General features: G+C 41.5%; 2 protein-coding genes across 2 annotated transcripts; one reads left to right on the forward strand and one right to left on the reverse strand.

The window, feature by feature from the left end:
- Nucleotides 1-4931: 4931 nt before the first annotated feature.
- Nucleotides 4932-8483, forward strand: LOC106911692 (heat shock 70 kDa protein 12A-like). The gene is made up of 4 exons (XM_014978516.2): nucleotides 4932-5244; nucleotides 5878-6099; nucleotides 6174-6345; nucleotides 6467-8483. The coding sequence occupies exons 1-4, from the start codon at nucleotides 4963-4965 to the stop codon at nucleotides 7489-7491; spliced, it is 1701 nt and encodes a 566-aa protein (XP_014834002.2). The 5' UTR covers nucleotides 4932-4962; the 3' UTR covers nucleotides 7492-8483.
- Nucleotides 8484-17580: 9097 nt separating this feature from the next.
- Nucleotides 17581-24557, reverse strand: LOC148160923 (uncharacterized). The gene is made up of 3 exons (XM_088002837.1): nucleotides 23137-24557; nucleotides 23036-23062; nucleotides 17581-18661 (listed from the first exon to the last, which is right to left on the reverse strand). The coding sequence occupies exons 1-3, from the start codon at nucleotides 23501-23503 to the stop codon at nucleotides 18318-18320; spliced, it is 738 nt and encodes a 245-aa protein (XP_087858963.1). The 5' UTR covers nucleotides 23504-24557; the 3' UTR covers nucleotides 17581-18317.
- Between the last annotated feature and the right edge of the window lie 340 nt (nucleotides 24558-24897).

A 24897-nucleotide genomic window follows, 5' to 3' on the forward strand; every position in this document is an offset into this window, starting at 1 on the left:
TTCTATTCTATTCTTTGTGGTGTACCCCAAGATTCAATCCTAGGACCCCTTCTTTTCAATATTTATAAGCTCCCACTGGCTCAGTTTATAACAGGAAATAAGATCAGCTACCATAACTATGTGGATGGTACACAGCTCTACATTACGATGTCACCAGGTGACCTTTGACCCCATCCAATCACTGAATAAATGCTTAGAACAGATAAATGTGTGGATGTGCCAAAACTTTCTCCAGCTGAACAGAAACAAAACTGAAGTTATTATCTTTGGACCTAAAGAGGAGTGAACTAGAATCAATGCTCAGCTTCAGTTATTACAACTAAAAACCAGTGGTCAGGCCCAAAACCTGGGAGTAGTGATGGACTCTGACCTGAACCTTCAGAGCCACATAAAGACGGTCACAAAGTCGGACTTCTATCACCTGAAGAACATCTCCCTAATTTAGCCATAAGCAACTCTAAACAGGTGGGTTTTAATTTGAGATTTAAAGGCACCCAGTGTTTTAGCTGTTTTACAGTTTTCTGGAAGTTTGTTCCAAATTTGTGGTGTGTAGAAACTGAATGCTGCTTCTCCTCGTTTGGTTCTGGTTCTGGGGATGCAGAGCAAGCCAGAACCAGAAGATCTGAGGGGTCTAGACGTTTGGTACAGCAATAACAGATCTGTAAGGTATTGTGGTGCTAAACCGTTCAGTGATTTATAAACTAACAGTATTTTAAAGTCTATTCTTTGAGCTACAGGGAGCCAGTGTAGGGACTTTAAAACTGGTGTTATGTGCTCTATCTTTCTGGTTTTAGTGAGAACGCGAGCAGCAGCTTCTGGATCAGCTGCAGCTGTTTGATTGATTTATTAGTCAGACCTGTGAAGACGCTGTTGCAGTAATCAATGCGGCTAAAGATAAACGCATGGATGAGTTTCTCTAGGTCGCGCTGAGACATTAGTCCTCTAATCCTGGAGATGTTCTTCAGGTGATAGAAGGCCGACTTTGTGACTGTCTTAATGTGGCTCTGAAGGTTCAGGTCAGAGTCCGTCACTACTCCCAGGTTTCGGGCCTGATCGCTGTCCTGGAGCGCGCAGCTCCAGGACATGCGCAGTGGTTTTCTCTCAGCGGCAGAAAATGTTTGTCTAATGTCAGTAATATAATAGCGCTGCATAAATAGTAAGAAATCCGATGGCCACAGCTAACTCAACATCACTTCGCTTTCACAGACGGTGGGGACAACGTCTAACTTTTTTCGTCACTTAGAAAAGTAGCACAAAGAAGGTAAGCTCCATTAACGTGATGTTAGCAAAGCTAGCTGTACAGAGACACATGAGAATTTGTGATGAAAAAAAGTCACTCACTGCCTGAATTATTGTGCGGAGGTGTTGACTGACTTGTCGCATATATGGTACAACGCTATGTCCAAAAGTCTGCATTATAGTGAGGTGACATTCAGAAACAGTCGATTCTTTTCCACAGCTCTTTACTTATTAGATAGGACTGGAGTGTCACTCATTGAGAGCCGGTGTTCTATCAGATAGCCATACGCTGTCAGAATAGCAAACATGCAGTGAGTACCATGCCAGCGCATGTGCATTAAGAAGTCCGACCATCAGTGGAGTCGTCAGTTCAGCATACGCAACAAGTTATGACGAAAATAAGTCATTAAATTGTTTATAATATGACATAATATGATAACTAGATAGATATACATGCGTTGTTGTGGTTTCAAAGTGTATTTAAAGCAGATCTGGCGGCAGCTGGATGCCATACAACTGTTAATAATGATCTACGTCATGATTCTATATTGCTGATTAAATAAAATTATATGGTAATGACAGCGTATGCATGTCTGAGCTAAGCTTACGACAATCTGACAACGTATGCTGATCTGACAGAACACCGTGAGTTTGTGCTAAGCGTATGACGATCTGACCTGACAGAACACCCGTTCTTTGTTCTTGTAATGCTCTGTGTACACTGCATCATTATTTTATTTAATTATGTACGTTGATATTTAAATTAACAAATAACTAAAACACAAGAATGAAAGAGCACGCAGAGCATGCACATTGCTCTTTGATTGTTTTTGTTCAAAGTGGCAGCAGTAATGTCTGCCATGGTGTCAGACTACCTGGCTTCATGTCCTGGGATAGAGAGTGAAAACAGTCACGATGAGCGTCTTCTGTTTGGTTACTTCTTGCTTGTTGCTCCTTGGTCAGTGTTCATAGTTGAGCGTTATTTACCGTCAGGGCATTGCCTCAATTGCTATGTTTAATGGTGCAGACAGTGGTGGTTTCTTATATGAGCAATATGGGCAAATGCCCAGGGCGCTATGTTTTTAGGGGTGGCATGAGACCATCACACATTTTAGCACAGAAATGGAATATTTAATATTGGTAAAATGTATTAAGTATTTAATATCTAGGTGTTCTTATGGGAATATGGATCTTTCAGATTATTTTGAAAAGCAATTTTGATCATATTTTACATTTCATTGTGTCATTTAGTCCGGGCCGCTGGTCTTGGTCTTGACTCGGTCTCGGACCCTAAAAGTCTTGGTCTTGTCTCGGTCTCGATACACTCTGGTCTTGGTCTTGTCTTGGTCTCGGGTTAGGTGGTCTTGAACACAACACTGGTGATAGGCGTGACTATTGGACATTTATAGAAATACAGAACAAATCACATCCCGTATTGGTTAAATACGGGACACAACATTTAACAGCCAAATACGGGACAATTCCATATTTTAAGGCAGGGGTCCCCAAACTTTTTCCTGCGAGGGCCACATAACTGTTCCCTTTTCTGGTCGGGGGAAACCCCTACCCCTTTATGGTATTAAAGGTCGGGGGGCGGGGGGGGAGGGGGGGGGATTACGGCCGACGACATATTCTTTCTAGATAGATTTTTACCCAGAATGCAAATGGAAAAAACCGTGAGTGACACGGTGACTGGGACTGACTAGTATATATTCCATTGAGGGAAAAGTTTCACATCTGTTCAAGAGCCCCCTGGTGGTTGAAGAAAAATCCACATATAAACCAGAAAATACAATATATGAAAAAAAAATCTGAATGCTCTCTATTATTGTTCAGGGGGCCGGACCAAATGAGGAGGCGGCCCGCGGGTAGCTTGGGGACCCCTGGTTAAAGGAATGGGTGGCAACCCTATCGGGAGCTAGCATCCTAGCACTAGCCGCCCAGTTAGTCTTTGGGCTCAGTCAGTGTAAACTAAACTGATACAAGTATGTTTTATCACCACGATGAAGCATTTAAACTGAAATTACTTGAATTGTTAAACACTATCCATTGTATGTTGAAATGAATGTGTACTCGTATGAGTTTAATTACTATAATATAAATTCATTTCACTCCAGTGAGAAGAAAAACCGGTATGATTTCTGTGTGTAGACAGAAATCAGGGTTGATAATAAGGCCTGTTGTTTTACACGGGCCAGGTTTCTGTTCCAGATTCCATTTCCAGGTCCAGGACTCTGATTATCTGTTGCCAGACTGACAAGCTAAACCCATACAGCGCATCAAATGAAACATCACCTCCTATCAACTCCCTCACACCTGATAGGAGACATTCAGGCCACAGCCAAACCATCTTCACTCTGGACTGGACCACTCTGAACGGAACTGGATTATTATTATTTTTTGTTTTTCATCATTTCTCTCATCTCCATCAAAGAACTGGTTAAATTCCTTGGATAAAGAAAAAAACATATTGGATTTCATGAACTAATTTGTGTAACTTGTGTGTATATATTGTAAATATCAATACATTTTACTAGTTTTACACCATTTTGTTGTCAGATTGTTAATTGCCACTCCCTCCAGCAGTCAAACCTAAGAATTGTTCTGGTTTCATTAACTCATTAGTCATTTTAAAATTCATATAAATAATACATGTTATAATACACATGGATTAAATTAAAGCTGAAAAAATTGCTGATGTTTCTAAGTATTCTCCTTTGATATAAATCTATGAACAGTTTGGTGTCTATCAAGGTGCAAGAGAGGACTAAGCAAATTGCTCTTTTATATTAGTCAAAATGTAACAGATCATGACTCCTATACTTTATATATGAAATATGTCATCCTATTTGATGTTTAAATATTCAAACAACTGAGGCATTTAGGCCAGTTTGTGTCATTTATGGTATTAAAGGTTTAAAAATTACAGCTGCTGTGGAGCACCACAGCAATGGGGATTAAAGTTGATAAAAAGGTATAAAGCAACTTTAACCCATTTAAATTATGCTTTTCCTTGCTTTCTATGTCGGCATGCAGACCCGCCGCCATGACAAACAACATGTCTTTGTTAAGCCGTAGAGCAGAGAGTAATATATGATCAGAATATCCTGCACTGTTGTTCACTTCCCACTTTTGAAACAATGTCTAGTCAGGTTGCATTCAGACAGGTTTTCTACCATTTTAGAGTCCACCTCAACCGGACCGAGACCTAGGTTTTCAGGCGGATCAGAGTTCGGTTTTTAAGTCTGTTTTTGAATTCAAATTTCTATTCTGACCTCCCAAAAACCTTGGAATTCCTAGACAAACAGATTAGAGTTCGATTCAGGACTCTACTTCTGGGTTGGGCTGAATACACCATAAGTTGTCATCACTAAGCCAAATGAATTAAGTGAAATTATTGTAAATAAGTTCATTGAATGAACTACAGCCAACAACAATCAACCTGAATGGTCACAGTGAGTTTTTTTTCACTGTGGAACTTTAATGATGTTTGATCTCCAAACAAAAATCTCTCAATATCACCATTCATAAGTTGGTAGAAATGTCAGAAATTATTCTATTTTAAAAATTAGACTGCCGCTTTTGTATGTGAAACCAACCTTTCCAGTCCGAGCAGATAAACAGCTCCAGGGAGGAGGAGCTGACAGATTAAAAAAAAACAAGCTGTTAGTGCTCCCACTGGTATTCTGGTTTTCATCCCAACTTGCAGAACATGATTCTACAATGGGTGACTCTTATGTTATAGCCATAGACTTTGGTACTGCTTACAGTGGATATGCCTTCAATATCACAGCCAGAGAGGAAGAAAGTGATCCCATTTTAAAGAGATGGGGAAAAGAACAAGGACTGGACACCCCAAAGACTCCAACCTGCATCCTGTTTGATCAAGATGAAACATTTCTGAGCTTTGGTTATGAAGCCAAAGCAGCGTACATCAAAATGAGAGGAGAAGAAGCAAAGAGACATTATTTCCTTCAAGGATTCAAGATGGCCCTCCATGGCAAAGTAAGTAAAGATTTAAATATTTATTGATAATGTTTCTTTACTGCTGTTCAGGGTGACTGAGGAAGGGGAGAAGTCTATGCCAACAGATGTTGTGTAAGATGCTTGTGTAGGTTCTAAATGAAAAATTATGTTACGCAGACTATTTAGTACATTAAGTAAAGTCTAAACTCCTGACTGTTCCACACACTAAAACAGAAATTAATGGTGAGTTGAGTAAAATCACAAGAAACATAACGTATGGCATTTTCTTACTTGCTGTTAATTGTCAACAGACCAGATTAACTGAAAATATGGGCTGCTGAAAATTACAACTTAGATATTTTTTTGTATATTGTTGTCAGTGTAAAGCCAAAATTTGTTCATAGAAGTAATAAGAAAAAAAAATATGTGGAAAATCTGCATATTTCACAAACCAAGAAGTAAAAGCAGTGTGTTAGTGTTGGGTTATAGTTTGTTTACAGTCCAATAACATATGGAAAGTAACAAAGCTCTAAAATCTTTTAGGAAATTTACAACACCAAGAAAGTACATCAAAACACTCCACTGGATGATTTTTACACTGATTTTAATGAAGTTGAAAATAACTAAATTTTATGTTTAATAAATATTTTTCATATAATTGTGATATTCTAGGATCTTGAGGACCTTAAGATTAAAGCAGCAAACAAGAAGGAAATGGAGGCTCTGAAGGTTTTCTCTGAATCCCTGAAATTCCTGAAGGATGACGCACTGAAAACAATCAATGCCAACAACGCAGGTTCACCGTTCACAGCCTCTGACTTCACCTGGGTCCTGACGGTTCCTACCATCTGGGATTTTTCAGCTAAACAGTTCATGAGAGAAGCTGCAATGCAGGTAACAGCAGGTTTTACAGAGATCAATGAAGTTCTGAAATGTTCAGCATTGATTTTATTATATTCCTCATCCAGGCAGGAATTATAAAAAAAGGTGATGATAAAAAACTGGTGATCGCTCTGGAACCAGAAGCTGCTTCAATCTGGTGTAAGAAGCTTCCAGCTGATGGATTCATCTCACAGAACCACAACACAAAGTCACTGGATCAGACTCCAGGAACTCAGTATATTATTGTTGATTGTGGAGGTAACTGACTATAAATCTGATATGGTCTATAGTAAAACCTTTAATATTGACCATATTGTTATGGAAGACTAACAATGATCTACAATAAATCGAAAGCTTTAACTCATTTTGTGGGTTTCAGGAGGAACCATGGACATCACTGTTCATGAAATCGTAGAAGGAGGAGGCTTAAAGGAGCTGATCAAAACCTCTGGAAACAACATGGGAGGACAAAATGTGGACAGAAAACTCAAAAAGTTCCTCAAACAAATATTCTCTGATGAACTCTGGGATGAATATAAAAAAAATTATCCCAGTGAGGTTCAGAGGATGATGTTTGATTTTACTTATCTCAAGCAGGTAGATGAGGATGTTGAGATCCAATGTCCATATAATCTGGGGAAACTGGCCCGGAAAAAGAAAGACATAGAAAGGTTCTTTGAGTCGGTAGGAGGAGCTTCGTGGAATGAAGGGTCTATCATAATCACCAGAGAGAAACTGAAAACTTTCTTTGATGAGAGTCTGCAGGGCATCACTATGAGTCTCGAAGGAATATTAAAAAAAGATCTCCACATTGGCTTCATTCTCTTAGTGGGGGGGTTTGCAGAAAGTCAAATACTTCGTCAGCAAATTAACAAACAGTTTGGAAAAGAATATAAAATCCTGTGTCCTGTTAGACCTCAGGAAGCGATTCTTAGAGGAGCTGTAGAGTTTGGAAGAAACCCAAAGATAGTGGCCTTTCAGAGAAGTCGCTTTACTTATGGGATGGCCGTGTTAAGAGAGTTTGAGTCTGAACATAAACAAGAGAAGAAAATCACAGCTGATGGAAAAGAGTGGTGCAAGGACATTTTTAAAATACTACTGGAAGAAGGTGAAGGTGTGGGCTGGGATGAAACCAGAGATCATGTCCTTACTGCAGTAGATCCAAAACAGACACAGATGAGTGTTAGATTGTTTAGAAGTAAAATGAAAAATCCAAGCTATGTAGATGATTGGGGGGTGGAAGAAGTAGATTCATTTACAGTTAAACTCTGTGATCCTGAAAGAAACAAAGAACGTAAAGTGAAAGTGGAACTAAAGTTTGGCTCCACAGAGATAACAGCTACAGGGACTGACCTGAGTACTGGAGAGAAAAAGTCACTTACATTTGAGTTTAAGACCCTCTGAAACATTTATAATATCACACTAAAGGTGTTCACAGTTAAAAAGGAAGAAATGTTTGAAGGTAGATTTCATACTACAGGCCATAGTGCTTTTATCTTTTTTGTAATGACTATCAGCTTCTTTTGTGTTCAGGTTCACATTTTTACTTTTCACTTTTAGAAAACAAAGAATTGATTTGAGTATATTATATAGCACAAACCTGTTTTCTGTAACTTTGCTTTTATCTTTGTGTTTTGCTTGCTGCAATGTGTTAATAAAGCTTGTGCCACAAAGCTTGTGACGTGGTAGACACAAGTTGTAGTGGAAAATTATGGTTTTAATGAACAAAAAGTGAACAAAAATCCAGACACTGGTACCACTAGAAGACATGGCACAGGGACAAGAAAATGAGGACAATGACACAAGAAAACCATGACGTATGACAATACACGACAAGAATCCGACCGAGAAACAGACACAGGTGAGTATGAGGAGGAGATAATCAGGGGAACAAGACATAGGTGGAAACAATAACATGGGGTCTAAATTAACCAAAAGCACATACAGATATCCATATCCTTGCACCTTGTTCCAAACATATTTGGAAAACTTTTGCCCGCTTCTCTTTTGCCTCCATCCCAATTATGCCAATGGTGCATTGGTGACAAGTTGTTCCATTTAGAAGTTTGGTTTTGACAAAGTGATTATTCACTTCTTTGATTGTTAGCTACTATGTTTTACTAGTCATTGATTCACATCGGAGGGTACCTTGTAATGAGTGTGTATGTATTTGTGCGTTCAAAGTCTTGTATTTCTTTAGTGGTTCCCAAAGTGTGGGGCGCACCCCCTATGAGGCGTGCAGTGCCATTGCAGGGGGTGGGGTGCGTGGGAAGTGGTATGAATAACAGAAGAAAAAAAACAGTTACAGAAAAGTGTTTGACTGTAAAGATGGCTTGTAGAGTGTTTTGTTGCAACCGGGAATGTGAAATAAACTTGAGTGGAATTTGAAAACAAAATATGTGTATTGGTTTATGTCTGGTTGAACAATGTGTGTCCAGTTAATTTTTTTTTCTTTTTTGGGGGGGATTTTATTGTAATCCATAGACTTTTGGAGGGGTGGGGGCTCAAAGTTAAAAAGGGGCACATTCAACAAGATCTTAAATCACTGTACAACAACATAGCAACAACCCATATTAATCAAGAATCTAATACTAAATAAGATCATACTCATCATGTGGGGACAATGCAAAGCAAATATAGTCCGTTTGCCTGATACAGTATAATGTTGCTGTTCCTGCTGCTGACAATCCTGGAGGGCTGAATTGATCTGAGAAGGACAGAGGGCCTGGCGCTCTGTCCTTCTCTCGCACTTGCCGCGTAGGTGTCAGGTTACGTTGTGTTGCATTCAATGTTATCGGAAAAAAGAGATTCATGTGCTTAATGTCCGATTTGCCATAACTATTTATTGAATTCATAGTCGCCAGCTGGGGTGCCAAGAGGGGTGGCGAGGCTCTTAGTTGGGGAGGCAACTGCCACCCCAGTAGATCCACCCCTGCCATCTGTTGCACTGACTCTCTTCTGACCTTCAAAGCACAACTCAAAACTCATCTGTTAAAGTTAGCCTTCTCACTTTAATTGTGCAGACATTTTGTGGTTGTGTCTTGTAGCCATTTCTTTACTGTATAATTTCTGTTTTTTAATGTTGTAAAGTGTCCTTGGGTGTTTTGAAAGGTGCTGTGAAATAAAATGCATTATTAAAGAAATTAAAGCCAACTTTAAAAGGTGAACCTTAATGCCATTGGATATTTCTAGTTAAACTGATATTAAAATGAATGTTTCCCCATGATTATCATTTGTTTTTCAATCAATATGTATTTGTTAAGCAATTTAATAATTGAAGAATGAGGTCTTGGGTCATATGGAAAGGTTAAAAAACAGGCAAGATACAAAACATTGGAGCTGTCTAATTAAGGAAGAAATGCTACTGCCAGACCTGGACAAAGATAATAAAACAGCAAGATGATATGATATATTGGAGAGAAAAATAAATTATGTTCTGATTTAGCTGCCATGAAACGGGGCATGTTATTGCTAATTGCTTGGCACTGAAACATAAAACTGTTCTCCACCAAAAGATGCAGGACTTGAAGGTGAATTAAAATGCTAAACATGAGGTCAGGCTCTTCTTTTTAAAAAGTACTTTGTGTATTTTCAGCGTATTGATTAATTTATTGCACCATTTACATATTTTTGATTTTATTTTTACTTCTGTCTGGTTTCCTGAGTGTCATAATGTGGTGAATGAGAGGCGGTGAGGATGAACGCTGAGCTGAACATGCAAGCTAACTAGGACTTAAACAGTTTTACTGGAGACCCGACACACGCAGTAACAACTGACATTAGACAGGACCCGACAAGAGACAAAGGACACAGGTGGACTTAAATACACAGTGAGGGTAATTAGGGAATAAGACACACCTGGGAAGCAATCAAGGGGGAAGAAACAGGACACCACAGAGACTCAGGGAAACAAAGCCTAGAAAATAACACACACAAAAAACTCAAATCCTCACACTGAGGGGCTTACTAGGGAAACAATTATGGGTGTTACTTCCGGTGGCTAGCAGAAGTAACAGTATTTCATTGTAATTTGTAGGATATTTTGCTATTCTATATCGATGATAGAAGTCACATCTCTCTTTTTGGTTATAATACAATATTTAGTAAAACTTCTTTATGGACACGCCGTCTGCTTTCAGAGAGCTGCTCAGTACAGATGATTGTAATTGTGGGTTTAAACACGGAGAGCGACAGGAACTTGATTGTTAAGTTTTGCGACGGAATGACCGTGAATTAGCAGCGCTGCTAGCAGCTAGTTTCTCTGAAGAACTGACAGTAAAAAAGAGAAAAGCAGAGTAGATCTGAAATCTGTCATAGATCTGAGTTGTGCTGACAGTTCAATCTGGAGAGACTCAGTCAGAGAAAGAAAGAGATTAAAGAAAGTTTAATGACAAATAAACATTAAATTCCTGGAGCTTGAACAATGATTGGCTGAAGCGAGGCTTGATCCACTGCTGAGACATCCAGGGTGAATAGGAGTAGGCACTGATTGATGAGGCAGGTGAGGCTATAGAGTCTTCCAGATTGAACTTTTGCCAAGGCTTCATTACAAAACACCAGAACTACACAATATAAGCTTGGTGTGATGTGAATTTTATTTTTAGTTTGAATTTAAAAAATAATAAAGTTCATAATTTGAGTATTTATCATTATGATTGGGCCTGGAAATGTTATTTATTAAACAAAATAAAATATCTGGATTTATTTAATCCATCAGAACCAGAACTGTTGCTGCAAATCAGCAGAGAAATAACTGCAGCTGCTGCGCTCCAGGTCTTGCATAACACCTCCCCACTGGACTAGAACCAAACCACAGAAGCAGCGTTTCCTCAAAATTATGGGCAGCGGAAGTCGCGCCCATAATTCACGCGTAAGAATAAAGTGGATGGCATAAGTAAGAAAAAAATTAATATAGCTTACTGAATGTAAGCTCTGTCTTTTGAAAGACTGTTAGTTATTAACTTGACTTGTTGTTAGATATTTTTTGGTATTATCATTTTGTTATTACTTTAGTTCATATTCAGTCTAATGTTAAGATTTTTAGTCTAAAGTGTTCTCTTCCTTATGTGTGTATAAACTGACCTGGAGGTCGTAACTGTCTGTTTATCTTCATGTGAGACAGTTAACTCTGTGTTTCCCAGACCTTAAATTCTTCTTGTGTTAGTTTGACCTAGAGCTGAACTGGGCTCAGACCGTAGATCAGATATCACACCTGGCTGGTTTGTTTAGGTTAGAAGTTTTACGACCTTTGTTGTTCTTCCTGACTGCCCCTTTTGGCTGTTCTGCTTTGACAATAAAACAGGGGCTCACGCGGAAGCAGATCAGAATTCTCTGTGAACGGCTGATGAAGTTGTTGATGGAGATTTCTCCTTTTGCAAAAGTTCTTAAAATTCATATACGTTGTCTGTGGTTCATTTATTTAGGTTCGAGAAAAATACCCAACATTAATTGGTGCCGTGACCCGGATCTCTCCCCCCCGCTGTCAGGCAGAGGAAGACGCGCTGAATCCGTGCACGGCCAGAGTCAACTGGACCTGGAAAGAAAGACCCAGGAAGCAAAATTCTTCGCTGGGCCAGCGACACATGTCCGACTTTGTCTGCCAACGGCGGAGTGACGAGATCCGACTGGACAACCCGAAAACTACAGAAACGTAGGTGAATTTTTAAAATGGCTATTTTAGAGGTTGGAGAATCCTTGTTAAACAGCGTTTTGACTAAAACTCTGAGGTTTGAGTATCCTTGTATGATGTCGCTCTGCTAAAACTCTGAGGTTGGAGAATCCTTGTATGATGTCGCTCTGCTAAAACTCTGAGGTTTGAGTCCTTGTCAAATATCAGTTTGACTAAAGTCCAAGAGGTTAGAGTCCTTATCAAACGGCGTTTTGACTAAAGTCCAAGAGGTTAGAGTCCTTGTCAAATATCAGTTTGACTAAAGTCCAAGAGGTTAGAGTCCTTGTCAAACGGCGTTTTGACTAAAGTCCAAGAGGTTAGAGTCCTTGTCAAATATCAGTTTGACTAAAGTCCAAGAGGTTAGAGTCCTTGTCAAACGGCGTTTTGACTAAAGTCCAAGAGGTTAGAGTCCTTGTCAAATATCAGTTTGACTAAAGTCCAAGAGGTTAGAGTCCTTGTCAAACGGCGTTTTGACTAAAGTCCAAGAGGTTAGAGTCCTTGTCAAACGGCGTTTTGACTAAAGTCCAAGAGGTTAGAGTCCTTGTCAAACGGCGTTTTGACTAAAGTCCAAGAGGTTAGAGTCCTTGTCAAATATCAGTTTGACTAAAGTCCAAGAGGTTAGAGTCCTTGTCAAACGGCGTTTTGACTAAAGTCCAAAGGGTTGGGGTCCCAGTTGACAGAGTTTCAACTAAAGGCAAAAGGAAAGGCTCTTAGAGAGCCTCCTTACTTAGAGGACACCTCTTAAGGGTAAGTCCTCACGTAGATAGGTAACTAAATACTGCTCAGTATTTTACCTCATATAAAAACAGTGGGGTTAAACAGCAAACCTCTTGTGGATGCAAAGGCAAGATTCTCCCACTCGATAAGAGTTGAAGCGGAGAATACCACAACAAGGTATTTTTAATTGCTGGCCTACTGAAAAGATCTCCAGTTCATAGGACTCCCTAGGAGTCAATGAACCTGGACTAAATTTAAATAAATACTAAGGTGTGCTAAATTATGGTTAAAAGCAGCCATACCCTCATTAGGAAAAGATTGGGTAGAAGTAAGAGGAAATTATACAGGGAAAATAACTAATAATAATATTTTAGCTCCAATTCCATACCCTCCAGGAGCTAACCCTGCTGTCTCTGATGATTTTAAAACAATGGGATCCGTTGTGTGAGAGAGTTAGAACAAATTTCCGTAAAAAGGCAAATTATAGTCATCTGTTATAAATTAAACAAAAAGTTGGAGAGGACGTAGACGACTTTCGTCTATGATTTGAGAAGGAGTTCAAAGTTCACAGTGGGATCACTTATGATGAAGAACTAAAAAGCTATATCAACAACAACTAAAAAAAAAAACGCTTTAATGTCTAGTTTCCGCCCTGAAATTGAGGGCTGGATTAAAAAAACACCTGGTTGAATATGATGCTGCCTCAGTCCCACAGCTGATGACGTGGGCACGTCATGCAGAAAAAGTAGTCAAAAAACCAAAAAACAGGATCAGATGTTTTTCATCTGGAGGATTTTGGAGAAGTAGACACCTCTGTCTTTTTCCGCGGCTCCTCAACAGGCCAGGGGAGAAACAGAGGCAAAGGAGGTCACTTTAGGCAGCGACCCCTAAGTCATAAACCAAAGGACAACGATGTCTGTTGGACTTGTGGCAACACTGGCTACTGGTCAAGAAACTGCCCTTCAAAGAAAGCTGCACGGGGCAACAAGAGGAATGGTGGAGTGAGGGGACCACAAACAGGAGAAATACACAGCATGATCAGACTCTACCACACCCCAAAAAGACAAACCACCAGACTAAATTGATGAAATGGTGGACATAAGTTCAGCTTGTTAAAAATAAATAAATAAAAGAAATTGAATTTCGGTATGAAACCAGTGCATGCAAAATAATATTTAATGTTACTAAAAATTAGGTTTAAGCCTCACAAGTCAGAAATAATTACTTTTAGGAAACACTGGTGTTTGTTTGTTTGTTTGTTTGTTTGTTTGTTTTGTTGTTTTTTATCATTCCTACATTTTCAAAGAAAAACCAGTTGAGAGACGTCTCACTGAAATAAAAAACATGGGAACAACTTCCTTGTATGTTAAAAGTGGAATTATGACTTTCCTGAAGGAGGAGAAGCTGAAAAATAAAATTAAATAATAAAATTCTCCCTAGAGAACAATGTTTAATATATTGTGTCGCAATCAGATTATAACACCAACTTGGTGAAATGATCCTTTGGCTGTATAACTGGAGGGGTCAGAGGTCAGAGTAAGGTACCGACCTGGACATTATTCCAGCCTCTTGACTCTCTTAGGCCTTTTTGAGAGGAGGGCTGCCCGCTGACCTCACAGTCTGCAGCACTAAGATCGACAAATTTAGAGAAATCCATTGTTCTCTGGTGAAATGTGACACAGATGAAATTAACATAAACTTACATTCTACATTTTAAAGGTTAATATTGTACAGGATAAAAGAGACTACAGCTTTTAACATGTTTCATGTTTATATGTGTTTGAATAAGGAAAGGATTTATGAGTTCTTAAAAAATTGGGTAATAAGCGGCTAAACACTATACGATCACAAGACAAAAGTTATATGGAAAATGTTTGTAAAAAGAAAAAAGACACAGAAAGCCGAACAAACCCTAATGGACTCTTATTTGCTTCTTTCCTTTTCCTCTGTCTGAGCCTCGCTGCGGTGGGTCTGACCTCCGACCTCAACTCAAACCTGTCCTGCCAGATCAGATGACGTCCCTCCTTCATCACCAGCCAATGACAATTGATAAAGAAGCGAAAAAGGACACGATGATTTCTGCCACCTGAAGGCACTAAGATGTCCGCTGATCCTGATTCCTGGACATCTGGGAACTGCCATGCAGCAAACTACTGTATGGAGTCCTGCTGGACGTTTGGACTGGAACTAAATTCATTGGTGGACAACCTGGACATTCACTAAGGGACGGTCTGGACAACTTATCCAACACCAGAGCCAGTTGGACTGACAGGGAGCTGGAGGAGAGGCGGGGGGAGGACCAGCTGCAGCGACGCCAACAGCAGGAGGGGGAGGCGAGAAGTGAGACAGTGGAGAAATGCGAGATAAGTTATACACACACCACTGTGATAAAGAATGTGCTCATTAATCCTGTTTGCATATAGGAATAATCTACCCAGAAAAGAACATTTTAGAGGTTTTTAGGTACAATGTTAGATAAAATCGTTCATTTTGTACCCGTTAACTCAGTCCTTAACAGAAGGACCAGTGATCCTCTTAGGGCCCACGGGCCATAGGTTGGGAAACCATGAAGAAGAAATAATAATCAATAAACAGATGCATTCATTTGCTGAATGACTCCTACAACAAGTGGTTGTAGAGACCTGCATTTGATTTTTTGTTGTTTCTTTTATTTTTCATTTATTTCATTATATTACATTTATTCATTGTGTATTTTCTGTGTTTAGATTAGAAAAAAAAAACTTTTGCATTTATTGGTTCTTTTATTTTATTTTCTATGCTTGGCTTTTGCATAAAGTTTACACACATAGTAAAATGATAAAAAGGGGGGAATGTTAGATATTTTTTGGTATTATCATTTTGTTATTACTTTAGTTCATATTCAGTCTAATGTTAAGATTTTTAGTCTAAAGTGTTCTCTTCCTTATGTGTGTATAAACTGACCTGGAGGTTACGACTGTCTGTTTATCTTCATGTGAGACAGTTAACTCTGTGTTTCCCAGACCTTAAATTCTTCTTGTGTTAGTTTGACCTAGAGCTGAACTGGGCTCAGACCGTAGATCAGATATCACACCTGGCTGGTTTGTTTAGGTTAGAAGTTTTACGACCTTTGTTGTTCTTCCTGACTGCCCCTTTTGGCTGTTCTGCTTTGACAATAAAACAGGGGCTCACGCGGAAGCAGATCAGAATTCTCTGTGAACGGCTGATGAAGTTGTTGATGGAGATTTCTCCTTTTGCAAAAGTTCTTAAAATTCATATACGTTGTCTGTGGTTCATTTATTTAGGTTCGAGAAAAATACCCAACACTTGTTATAATCAGGACATGAAACGTGGCTGGCTGACTAAAGGTTGATAACGCCTGACATTTTATACCAAATGTTCATGAACAACATTCTACTTTTAAGAAAACAAATCGGCATCTCTACTCTTAAAATCCATAAGTCGTCTTGTGGATTTAGATCAAAATATCAGTGTTTCCATCTTCATTCTATTACAGTAAAAATATATAAAATGATTGTCGTATTTTGCAATAGTCTCTCAAATGTTTGCTCTGGAACAAAAAAAAAAAACTTTTTCCACACAGTGACACAGTGGTACAACAGTGAAAAAGAATTATAAATTTATGTCTCCATCTAATAAAATGCCGTTATTAAAAAAATCATATATTTTCTCCCACGACCACTAATGTTGCCTACAGAGTTTGGCATGAGAGAGGCATTAGAACAATGAGAGATCTCTTCAAAGATGGTCTATTTCTTAGTTTTTCAGAGTTGTCCTCAAAATTTAACCTATCTACTTCTCATCTGTTCATCTATTTCCAAATTAGACACTGTGTTTCTTCGCTGTTCCCAAATTTTCCAACCCTTCCTGCTGACCCACCATGGGTCGACCTTCTAGTTTTGAAACCCAATCTGAAATCACCCTTCTAATATATATGGAAAGCTTATGGCAATTGAGCCCGATTCATCGGGTAAAACCAGAATTGTTTGGGAACAAGAATTGGGTGTTGAACTGTCTGATTCATGGTGGGATAAAGTTATTTTTAGCATACGCCAAAGCACACCATGTACCAGGTTACAGCTTGAACAGTTTAAAGTGATAAACAGAGTCCACTTCTCAAAATCCCATATATCTAAAATGTTTCCTTCGATTTTGGACCAGTGTGACAGATGCCAGACCTCTCCCTGCAACTTAAGTCATATGGTTTTCTTTTGCCCGAGCTTACAAAACGTTTAGAACTATGTCTTTTCCATACTCTCAGGGGTTTTTGGAATCCAGATCCAAAGCGATCCACTAATTGCCATTTTTGGAGTTCCAGGGACCTCACTTAACCTGTCACTCCTACAGGGAGAGGTCTTGGCTTCCTGTTCTCTTCTTGCCAGGCGCTTTATTTTGCTCTGCATGCGAGTGAAAGGTGGGAGGGGAGAAACAGAAACACGTATTTGGCAAGTCACGTTATTGCTTGGATTTTATTGCTTGGAATTTAATCGGTGCGTTTTGCATCCACTGAAAACAAAGATGTTAACAAATAAACTAGATAGTATGCTGTATGTTTAGTGATATTTTAACAGTTGCGGTCTCGACTGGTCTTGAAATAAAATGCCAAGTCCTCAGCGTCCGAGATCGAGACAAGACCGAGACCAAATACGGTCGAGTCCGAGACGAGACCGATACCATCAAAAAATGGTCTTAAGTCCAGTATCGAGACCAAGACCGTTCTCGAGTACCACAACACTGGCGCTGGGCTTGGTCTCGGGTTTGGTGGTCTAGACTACAACTCTGCTACGTGGCTCCTTGGTTCCATGTCCTTCCCTGCCCACCTTTTCAGTTGGATTTCTTTCAAAATAAAAGCCACTAGTGGCAAAAAAAAAAAAAGTGACGTTCATGCTATGTTAGGACAAGAGACAAGATCTTTCCACCCTGAAATTATGATGCATAGAATCACATATCTAAGTCTAAACTATGTGTAACACGGGGGAAAGCACCCGGATTATGACTGAGGACGTGGCCCTAAAGCCAACTAGTAGACTACTGAAATATCAAGTGGTCTAGAGTTTCCCAATTAATGATACCCAGGTAGGTCTGGCTGAGAATGAGGAAACAGAAATAGTATACAAAATATGTTTTATTTATACATTCTTTTACAATATTAAAAATAGACTTTATTATTCTAATTTAAAACGCAATAGGCTCAAAAACCCAGGACAAGACTAGAAGCAATTGGAACCAAACGAATGCAAACCAGATTAGTAGAAATACAAAATAACACCAAATAATGTTAGGAAAAAAAAAAGAAAAACAAATCCCGCATTGCCCCAACCCCGTCCTAAGGCTGTGCCCAACACGCTAATAAAAATAAGGAGCTATGCTGTTCTGGTTCTGCACGGTTTGTGGTTCTGAATATTTTGTGGGAGCACAATAGGCAACAGCAGCAGTCTGCAATACCAAAAGAAAACAATGACACATCTGCTGACAATAATAGACAGGTAGAGTAATGACATGAAAAATCCATTTATCCTACCAGTATTAAGTGTCCACGATCCGAACACTCACAGCAACCCGATGAGCACGGCGCCAGCGCTCATCTGCCCTGAGAGCCAACTCGAACGACGAACCCAACAAACACACACAGATTGGCGTGCACACCCGGTGCCTATATATGCTTAATGAGCCCGACAAGGCTGTGAACGGAAGTGACGGTGGGGAACGGGGCCTAGATGTGTTCAAAGGCCCAAACCACGGCGGGAATTTACAACCACTAGATGTAAACTACATCTTCCAATAAAACCACCCGGTTACATCCTACCCCCCCTCTATGAATCGGTGACCCACCGATTAAGTAAAACTATGACCAAGGTCGAAAAATGGCTGTAGCCATGCTGCTAACACCTGGAACCAGAGAACCAGCAGCCCCTCTGTCTTCACTCATAGCTGATCTTGGGAGATGCTGAGGATTGGAGTGCTTGCCTGCAGTTTTACGGGTGGACTTTCTAGGGGCAGCCCTAGTGCTCTGAGGAGTTTGCGAAGCCGACGGCACCTGAACAGGTGTTCGAGCTGGAGGCCTCTCTGATGGTTCTGGGACCACAGGCCTGGGTGGATTACCAACAGCCTCTCGGCACACCAGCCAAGATCCCGACTCCACATCCTCCTCGTCACTGTTCTCCTCCGGTGCTCTCGGTGGCCAATCATCATAGCAGGTCTCTGAAGGTGACAGGGCAGGCTTTATGGAGGTACGGTGCACTTGTCTAACAAGGTGAGGCTTATCAACTGGAGCAACTGAATATACAACACCACCTGAACTTGGCGCCCTCACAACTTTGTACACTGTAGACCCCCAGGCATCCTGGATCTTTCTGCGCCCTGGGCCAACATCACGCAGATACACTCTTTGTCCAACTTGAAGTGGCTCACACCGGACTTTCTCATCATGCCTCACTTTTCTCCTGTGGGCTGCCAACTCCACTCTGCCTTTAACAACATCAATGGCCACATTTAGGCGCCTCCTGTGCTCTGCCACCCAATCACACACTTTAGCTTCTGTGGGCTCAGGAAGATGGCCAAGCAGAAAATCCACTGGCAAGTGGGGCTCTTGTCCAAACATGAGGAAGTGAGGAGATTCACCAGTCGACTGATGGGAAGTGGTGTTATAGTGGAAGACCAGCTGTGGGAGATGTTCTGGCCAATTTCGCTTTTCATCTGGAGCTAGGGAGCGAAGCAGATTGAACATAGTTCGATTAAAACGTTCACATTGTCCATTTCCCTGCGGGTGGTAGGGTGTGGTGCGACTTTTCTGAACTCCATACAACTCACATAACTGTTGTACTAGGACACCTTCAAAGTTCCTCCCCTGGTCAGAGTGGATACGGGCCGGCACTCCAAAACGGTAAAACCACTCACGAACCAGGACCTTTGCCACTGTCGTCGCTTTCTGATCACGAGTAGGGATGGCTTGGGTGAACTTCGAAAATACATCTGTCATCACCATCACAAGCTCCCTTCCATCACGGGCTGGTTCCAAAAGTGTAAAATCGATGGCCAGCAGCTGATTTGGTCTTGAAGCAAGCAGGTGACCCATAGGAGCTCGAACTCTTGGCTGGGTGTTCTTAGCAAGGGTACACCTCTCACACTGTTGGCACCAATCCTTTACATCTTTATCCACTCCTGGCCAGAAACACCTCTGCTTCACCACATCAGTCGTCCTCTCGACCCCCTGGTGGCCATGATGTTGATGAAGCTCCTGCAACACCTCTGGTTTTAGACTCTCTGGGAGAAGAAACTGAAGAACTTCTTCTCCACCATCTGGTCTCCAGGTGCGCCGATACAAAAGGCCTTCCTTCTGGACAATTCGGTCCCACTGTTTCAGAAGTCCACGGGCGCCCGGCCCTAGACACTCCTTCTCAGCCCGGCTCGGCACTCTTTGCTGCTGCCAAAACTCCAGGAAGGCTGAAATGGACGGATCAGCCCCTTGAAGTAGGCACAGATCGTCTCTGCTGCGGGATGGAAGGACAGTGATCGCCAACTGCACAGCATCCTCCTGCACCCCCCTCGACATCTCACAGATTTGTTCTGGGATGGCTGTCCCTGGGAGGTGGTGGTGTAGTTGTGTTCTGTCCCCACTTGTTGATTGCCTTGAGAGGGCGTCAGCATTCTTATTCACACGGCCTGGACGATATCTGACCGTATAGTCAAATGCAGAAAGTTCAGCAACCCATCGATGCTCCGTGGCACCCAATTTGGCAGTGTCCAAATGGCTCAGTGGGTTGTTGTCAGTCCAAACGACACATCGGTGGCCCCACAGGTACTCCTTGAACTTTTCAGCCATAGCCCACTTCATGGCCAACATCTCAAGTTTCATGGAGCTATAACTCTTCTCAGCAGCATGCAAACTGCGGCTGGCATATGCAATGGGTCGTACTCGGCCACCCTGTTCCTGAGACAACACAGCTCCTAGTCCATGGTGGCTGGCGTCGACCTCTAAAATAAAAGGCAGGGAAAAATCAGCAAAAGCAAGAGTGGGAGCACTTACAAGCTTGGCCTTGAGCTCCTGGAAGCTCCTTTCGCAGTCTTGTGACCATGCTCCTCCCAATAGTTTTCCTCGTCCTTGACTCGCCTTCGATCCAGCATGTTCTGAAACAAGACGATGGAGCGGGCCAGCCAGTTGAGAAAAACCTTCTACGAACCTTCGATAATAATTGGCAAATCCCAGGAATGACCGCAGCTCTGATACATTTGTAGGGTGAGGCCAGTTTGACACTGCTGCAATCTTGTCTGGGTCCGTGGCCACGCCGTCCTCAGAGATGAGATGTCCCAGGTACTGCACCTGCTTTTTAAAGAAGTCACATTTTTCCAACTTGACCTTCAATCCCTCTTGTTTCAGGCGACTTAACACCACCTCCAACCGTGCCAGGTGCTGGTCAACACTGGAAGAAAACACAATAATATCATCCAGATATAGCAAGAGTGACTGACCATGCTGAGCCCCGAACATCCTCTCCATTAAACGTTGGAAAGTTCCTGGTGCATTACACAACCCGAATGGCATGCGATTAAATTCAAACAGGCCAAAAGGCGTGCAAAAGGCCGTTTTTGGGCGATCATTCTCTGCAACTGGAACTTGGTTATAGCCACAAACAAGGTCCATGGTTGTGAACCAGCGGGCGCCTGATAGAGAGTCCAATGTTTCCTCTATTCGGGGCAGTGGAAAAGCGTCTTTTCTGGTCTTTTTATTAAGTTGTCTGTAGTCCACACATAGGCGAAGACTGCCGTCCTTCTTTCGGACCAGAACAATTGGTGATGCATAAGGGCTACTGCTCTCTCTGATAACCTGGGTTGCCAGCAGCTGGTTAATATGGGACTTAACTGCCTCATATTCAGATGGAGGGATACGCCGATACCTCTGCCGCACAGGAACATTGTCTAACAATGGAATGCTATGCTCAATTAAATTAGTAACACCAAGGTCGCCATCAAAAGCAGAGAACACAGACTCGTACTTTAGCAACAATGTTCTCACCTTATGCTGCTCTTCACTGTCCAGCATAGAGAGATTAAGTGATGTTATCTTCTCTCCAACCGAACCAGTCTTGGCAGTATGGGACCTGACTGCAACCACGACTTGCTCATGTGCACAAGGAACTTCCTGTAACTCTGACGGCAGGCTGACCACTTTTACAGGAGACAAAAGACCCAGAGCACAACGGGGTCTTAATGTGACTGTACACACCCCTACATTCACCACAGGAACATAAACAGTGCCCCGAAAAACCTGCAAAAGGGAAGGAGACACTAGCAAACCCTCAGGTAAGCTAAACTTTACATCCAACGGCTCAATTAATGCTGCCCCAGCCAGCGCTAACATGGCTGAACATGTGGCAGGTACAAACTTAATAGTGCCTGCAGGGACTTCAACAGGTCTTCTACCACGAAGTTTTGCAACACTGGTTTGAATATGGCCTTCTTGAACCTCAGTCTGCTGACATAACTGAAAGGCAGGAAGCCAGGAAGACTGTGCCCCCTGAACAGATTGAAGATTAAACAAATCAGGGCCATACTGGTCAAATAGCTGAAGATAGTAGGCCTTTATTACGTTCATCCCGATTATGCCTGGTATTTGAGGTGAACTGGCCTGACCTGGAGGGTCCCTAACAACAAGGATCCCTCTTCTGGGGATTACCATTCCACACACCTCAATATCAGGCTCGAGATAACCCAAGTAAGGAATATTCAAACCGTTTGCAGCTCTCAACTCTAACCAATGGCATACCTTTAACTTATTTGGAAAATGCTTTTTAAAGAAGCTTTCTGAAATGGTAGAAACCATAGAACCAGTGTCAAGAATACACTGGACTGGAACTCCAGATAGTTTTACAGTGACTTGAGGGCACGATGCAATTAAACACTCCTTCACCTCTTCAATTTGGGGACCCACCGAGCCTAAACCACCCCCTCCTAATGTCTGGCTCCTAACACTAGGGGGAGTTAGTTTTCCGACCGCTGATGGCTAGGGGTGGATTGGACCTGAGGGGCACCGCTTGTGCGTGTAGACTTAAAATGGCCACGAGCGGTACAATACCGGGCAATGTGGCCGGGTTGCTGACATTTGTGACAAATCACACTACTAGAACTGGGAGGCCTAGCCACAGGGGACTGCTGCATAGCTGCAAGAGATTGAGTAATCTGATCCAACTGTTCCTGCTGCTTTTGTACAATTACAGTCAGAGTAGCAAGTTGAGAGGCAACAGAACTAGCTGGAGAATCAATTTGGGGAGGGGACACACTGGCACTCTGTACAGCACAAAAAGAGGGGACAACACTACTTTTATTTTCCACCCCGCCCTCACGCTCCCACATAATTGCCTCAGCTCTAACCTCCAGTAATGTACACCTCGGATTATCACGAGCATAACGCTTTAGCTCTCTACGCAGGTCAGAATTACTAACATTTTGAATAAATTGATCACGAAGTAAAATGTCAGCATTTGCCATAGCATGAGGAGAATTAGATCTAACTTTGTCCATCAAGCAAAACAATGAATGAGAGAATTCCTGCAAAGATTCACCATCTAATTGTCTCCGTGAAAAGAAGTCCTCCTGTAATGAGACATATGACTGTTGGCAACCATACAGTTCTTTTAAAATGGTGAAAACAGTTTCTGGATTCTCACGTTCAGCTGAGGATCTATATTTAATCTCATCTCGAGCTTCACCTTCAAGATGGTCAAAAATGAAAGCAGCCTGATCTGTGGGTCCAACATGGCGGACTCGCATGCTGGTGCGAACCTCTTCTATCCACTCTTCCACCCCGACACCATGAGTTCCTCGAAAGATTGGACACTTTCGCTCCCTCGGCAGGTAGATTATGCGATCAGTTGTCCTAGTGTTCATCGGAGCTCCACTTGTACTCGGGCCAGCTTGTTCATCATCCTGTTGATTTGAATTTGCCCGTGCAGAATCCCTCTCCTGCTGCAGACGGCTCCTTTCGGCCTCCAACTGCTGGACTCGAGCCCGGAGTTCTTGAAGTTCCTCAGCCATCGCACCAGGAACGCTGATCCTCGTTCACAGGCGGAAATATCCAGCCAGGTCCCACGATGTGCCTACTGTTGTACTATTATGCTCCCACACTCTAAGCGCTCCAAACAATGAATAAATACAGCAATAATGCTCTCTACTAAAGCACCACTACCACAGAACCAACACTATCGGTATCAGAAATGAATGTAAAAATATGTATACTATCTGTTCCAACAGCCAGATCCTGCCGACAACGCCAGAAAATTGTAACACGGGGGAAAGCACCCGGATTATGACTGAGGACGTGGCCCTAAAGCCAACTAGTAGACTACTGAAATATCAAGTGGTCTAGAGTTTCCCAATTAATGATACCCAGGTAGGTCTGGCTGAGAATGAGGAAACAGAAATAGTATACAAAATATGTTTTATTTATACATTCTTTTACAATATTAAAAATAGACTTTATTATTCTAATTTAAAACGCAATAGGCTCAAAAACCCAGGACAAGACTAGAAGCAATTGGAACCAAACGAATGCAAACCAGATTAGTAGAAATACAAAATAACACCAAATAATGTTAGGAAAAAAAAAAGAAAAACAAATCCCGCATTGCCCCAACCCCGTCCTAAGGCTGTGCCCAACACGCTAATAAAAATAAGGAGCTATGCTGTTCTGGTTCTGCACGGTTTGTGGTTCTGAATATTTTGTGGGAGCACAATAGGCAACAGCAGCAGTCTGCAATACCAAAAGAAAACAATGACACATCTGCTGACAATAATAGACAGGTAGAGTAATGACATGAAAAATCCATTTATCCTACCAGTATTAAGTGTCCACGATCCGAACACTCACAGCAACCCGATGAGCACGGCGCCAGCGCTCATCTGCCCTGAGAGCCAACTCGAACGACGAACCCAACAAACACACACAGATTGGCGTGCACACCCGGTGCCTATATATGCTTAATGAGCCCGACAAGGCTGTGAACGGAAGTGACGGTGGGGAACGGGGCCTAGATGTGTTCAAAGGCCCAAACCACGGCGGGAATTTACAACCACTAGATGTAAACTACATCTTCCAATAAAACCACCCGGTTACATCCGTTACAGAGAGTAAACACAACATGCTTTATCTGTGGCATTGTTAATTAAAATGACACATTTCTGATGTATTAAAATTAAATACGATCGGTTCACTTAATATTAGCGATTAGGTAATGCATTCAGCAAGTACTTTTACTTTTAATACTTAAGTATTTTTAAAAGCCAGGACTTTTTTACTTTTACTTAAGTAAAATGTTAATGTGGTACTTTTACTTGAATACATTTTTGTCTGTATATTTGTACTTTTACTTAAGTACATTTTTTGAGTACTTTCTCCACCACTGGTTATAATTTACACCGTTGACTGGTGC

This window comes from Poecilia mexicana, unplaced genomic scaffold, assembly GCF_051168715.1.
Source record: "Poecilia mexicana isolate PSO_F unplaced genomic scaffold, ASM5116871v1 scaffold_2, whole genome shotgun sequence".
Lineage (NCBI taxonomy): Eukaryota > Metazoa > Chordata > Actinopteri > Cyprinodontiformes > Poeciliidae > Poecilia > Poecilia mexicana.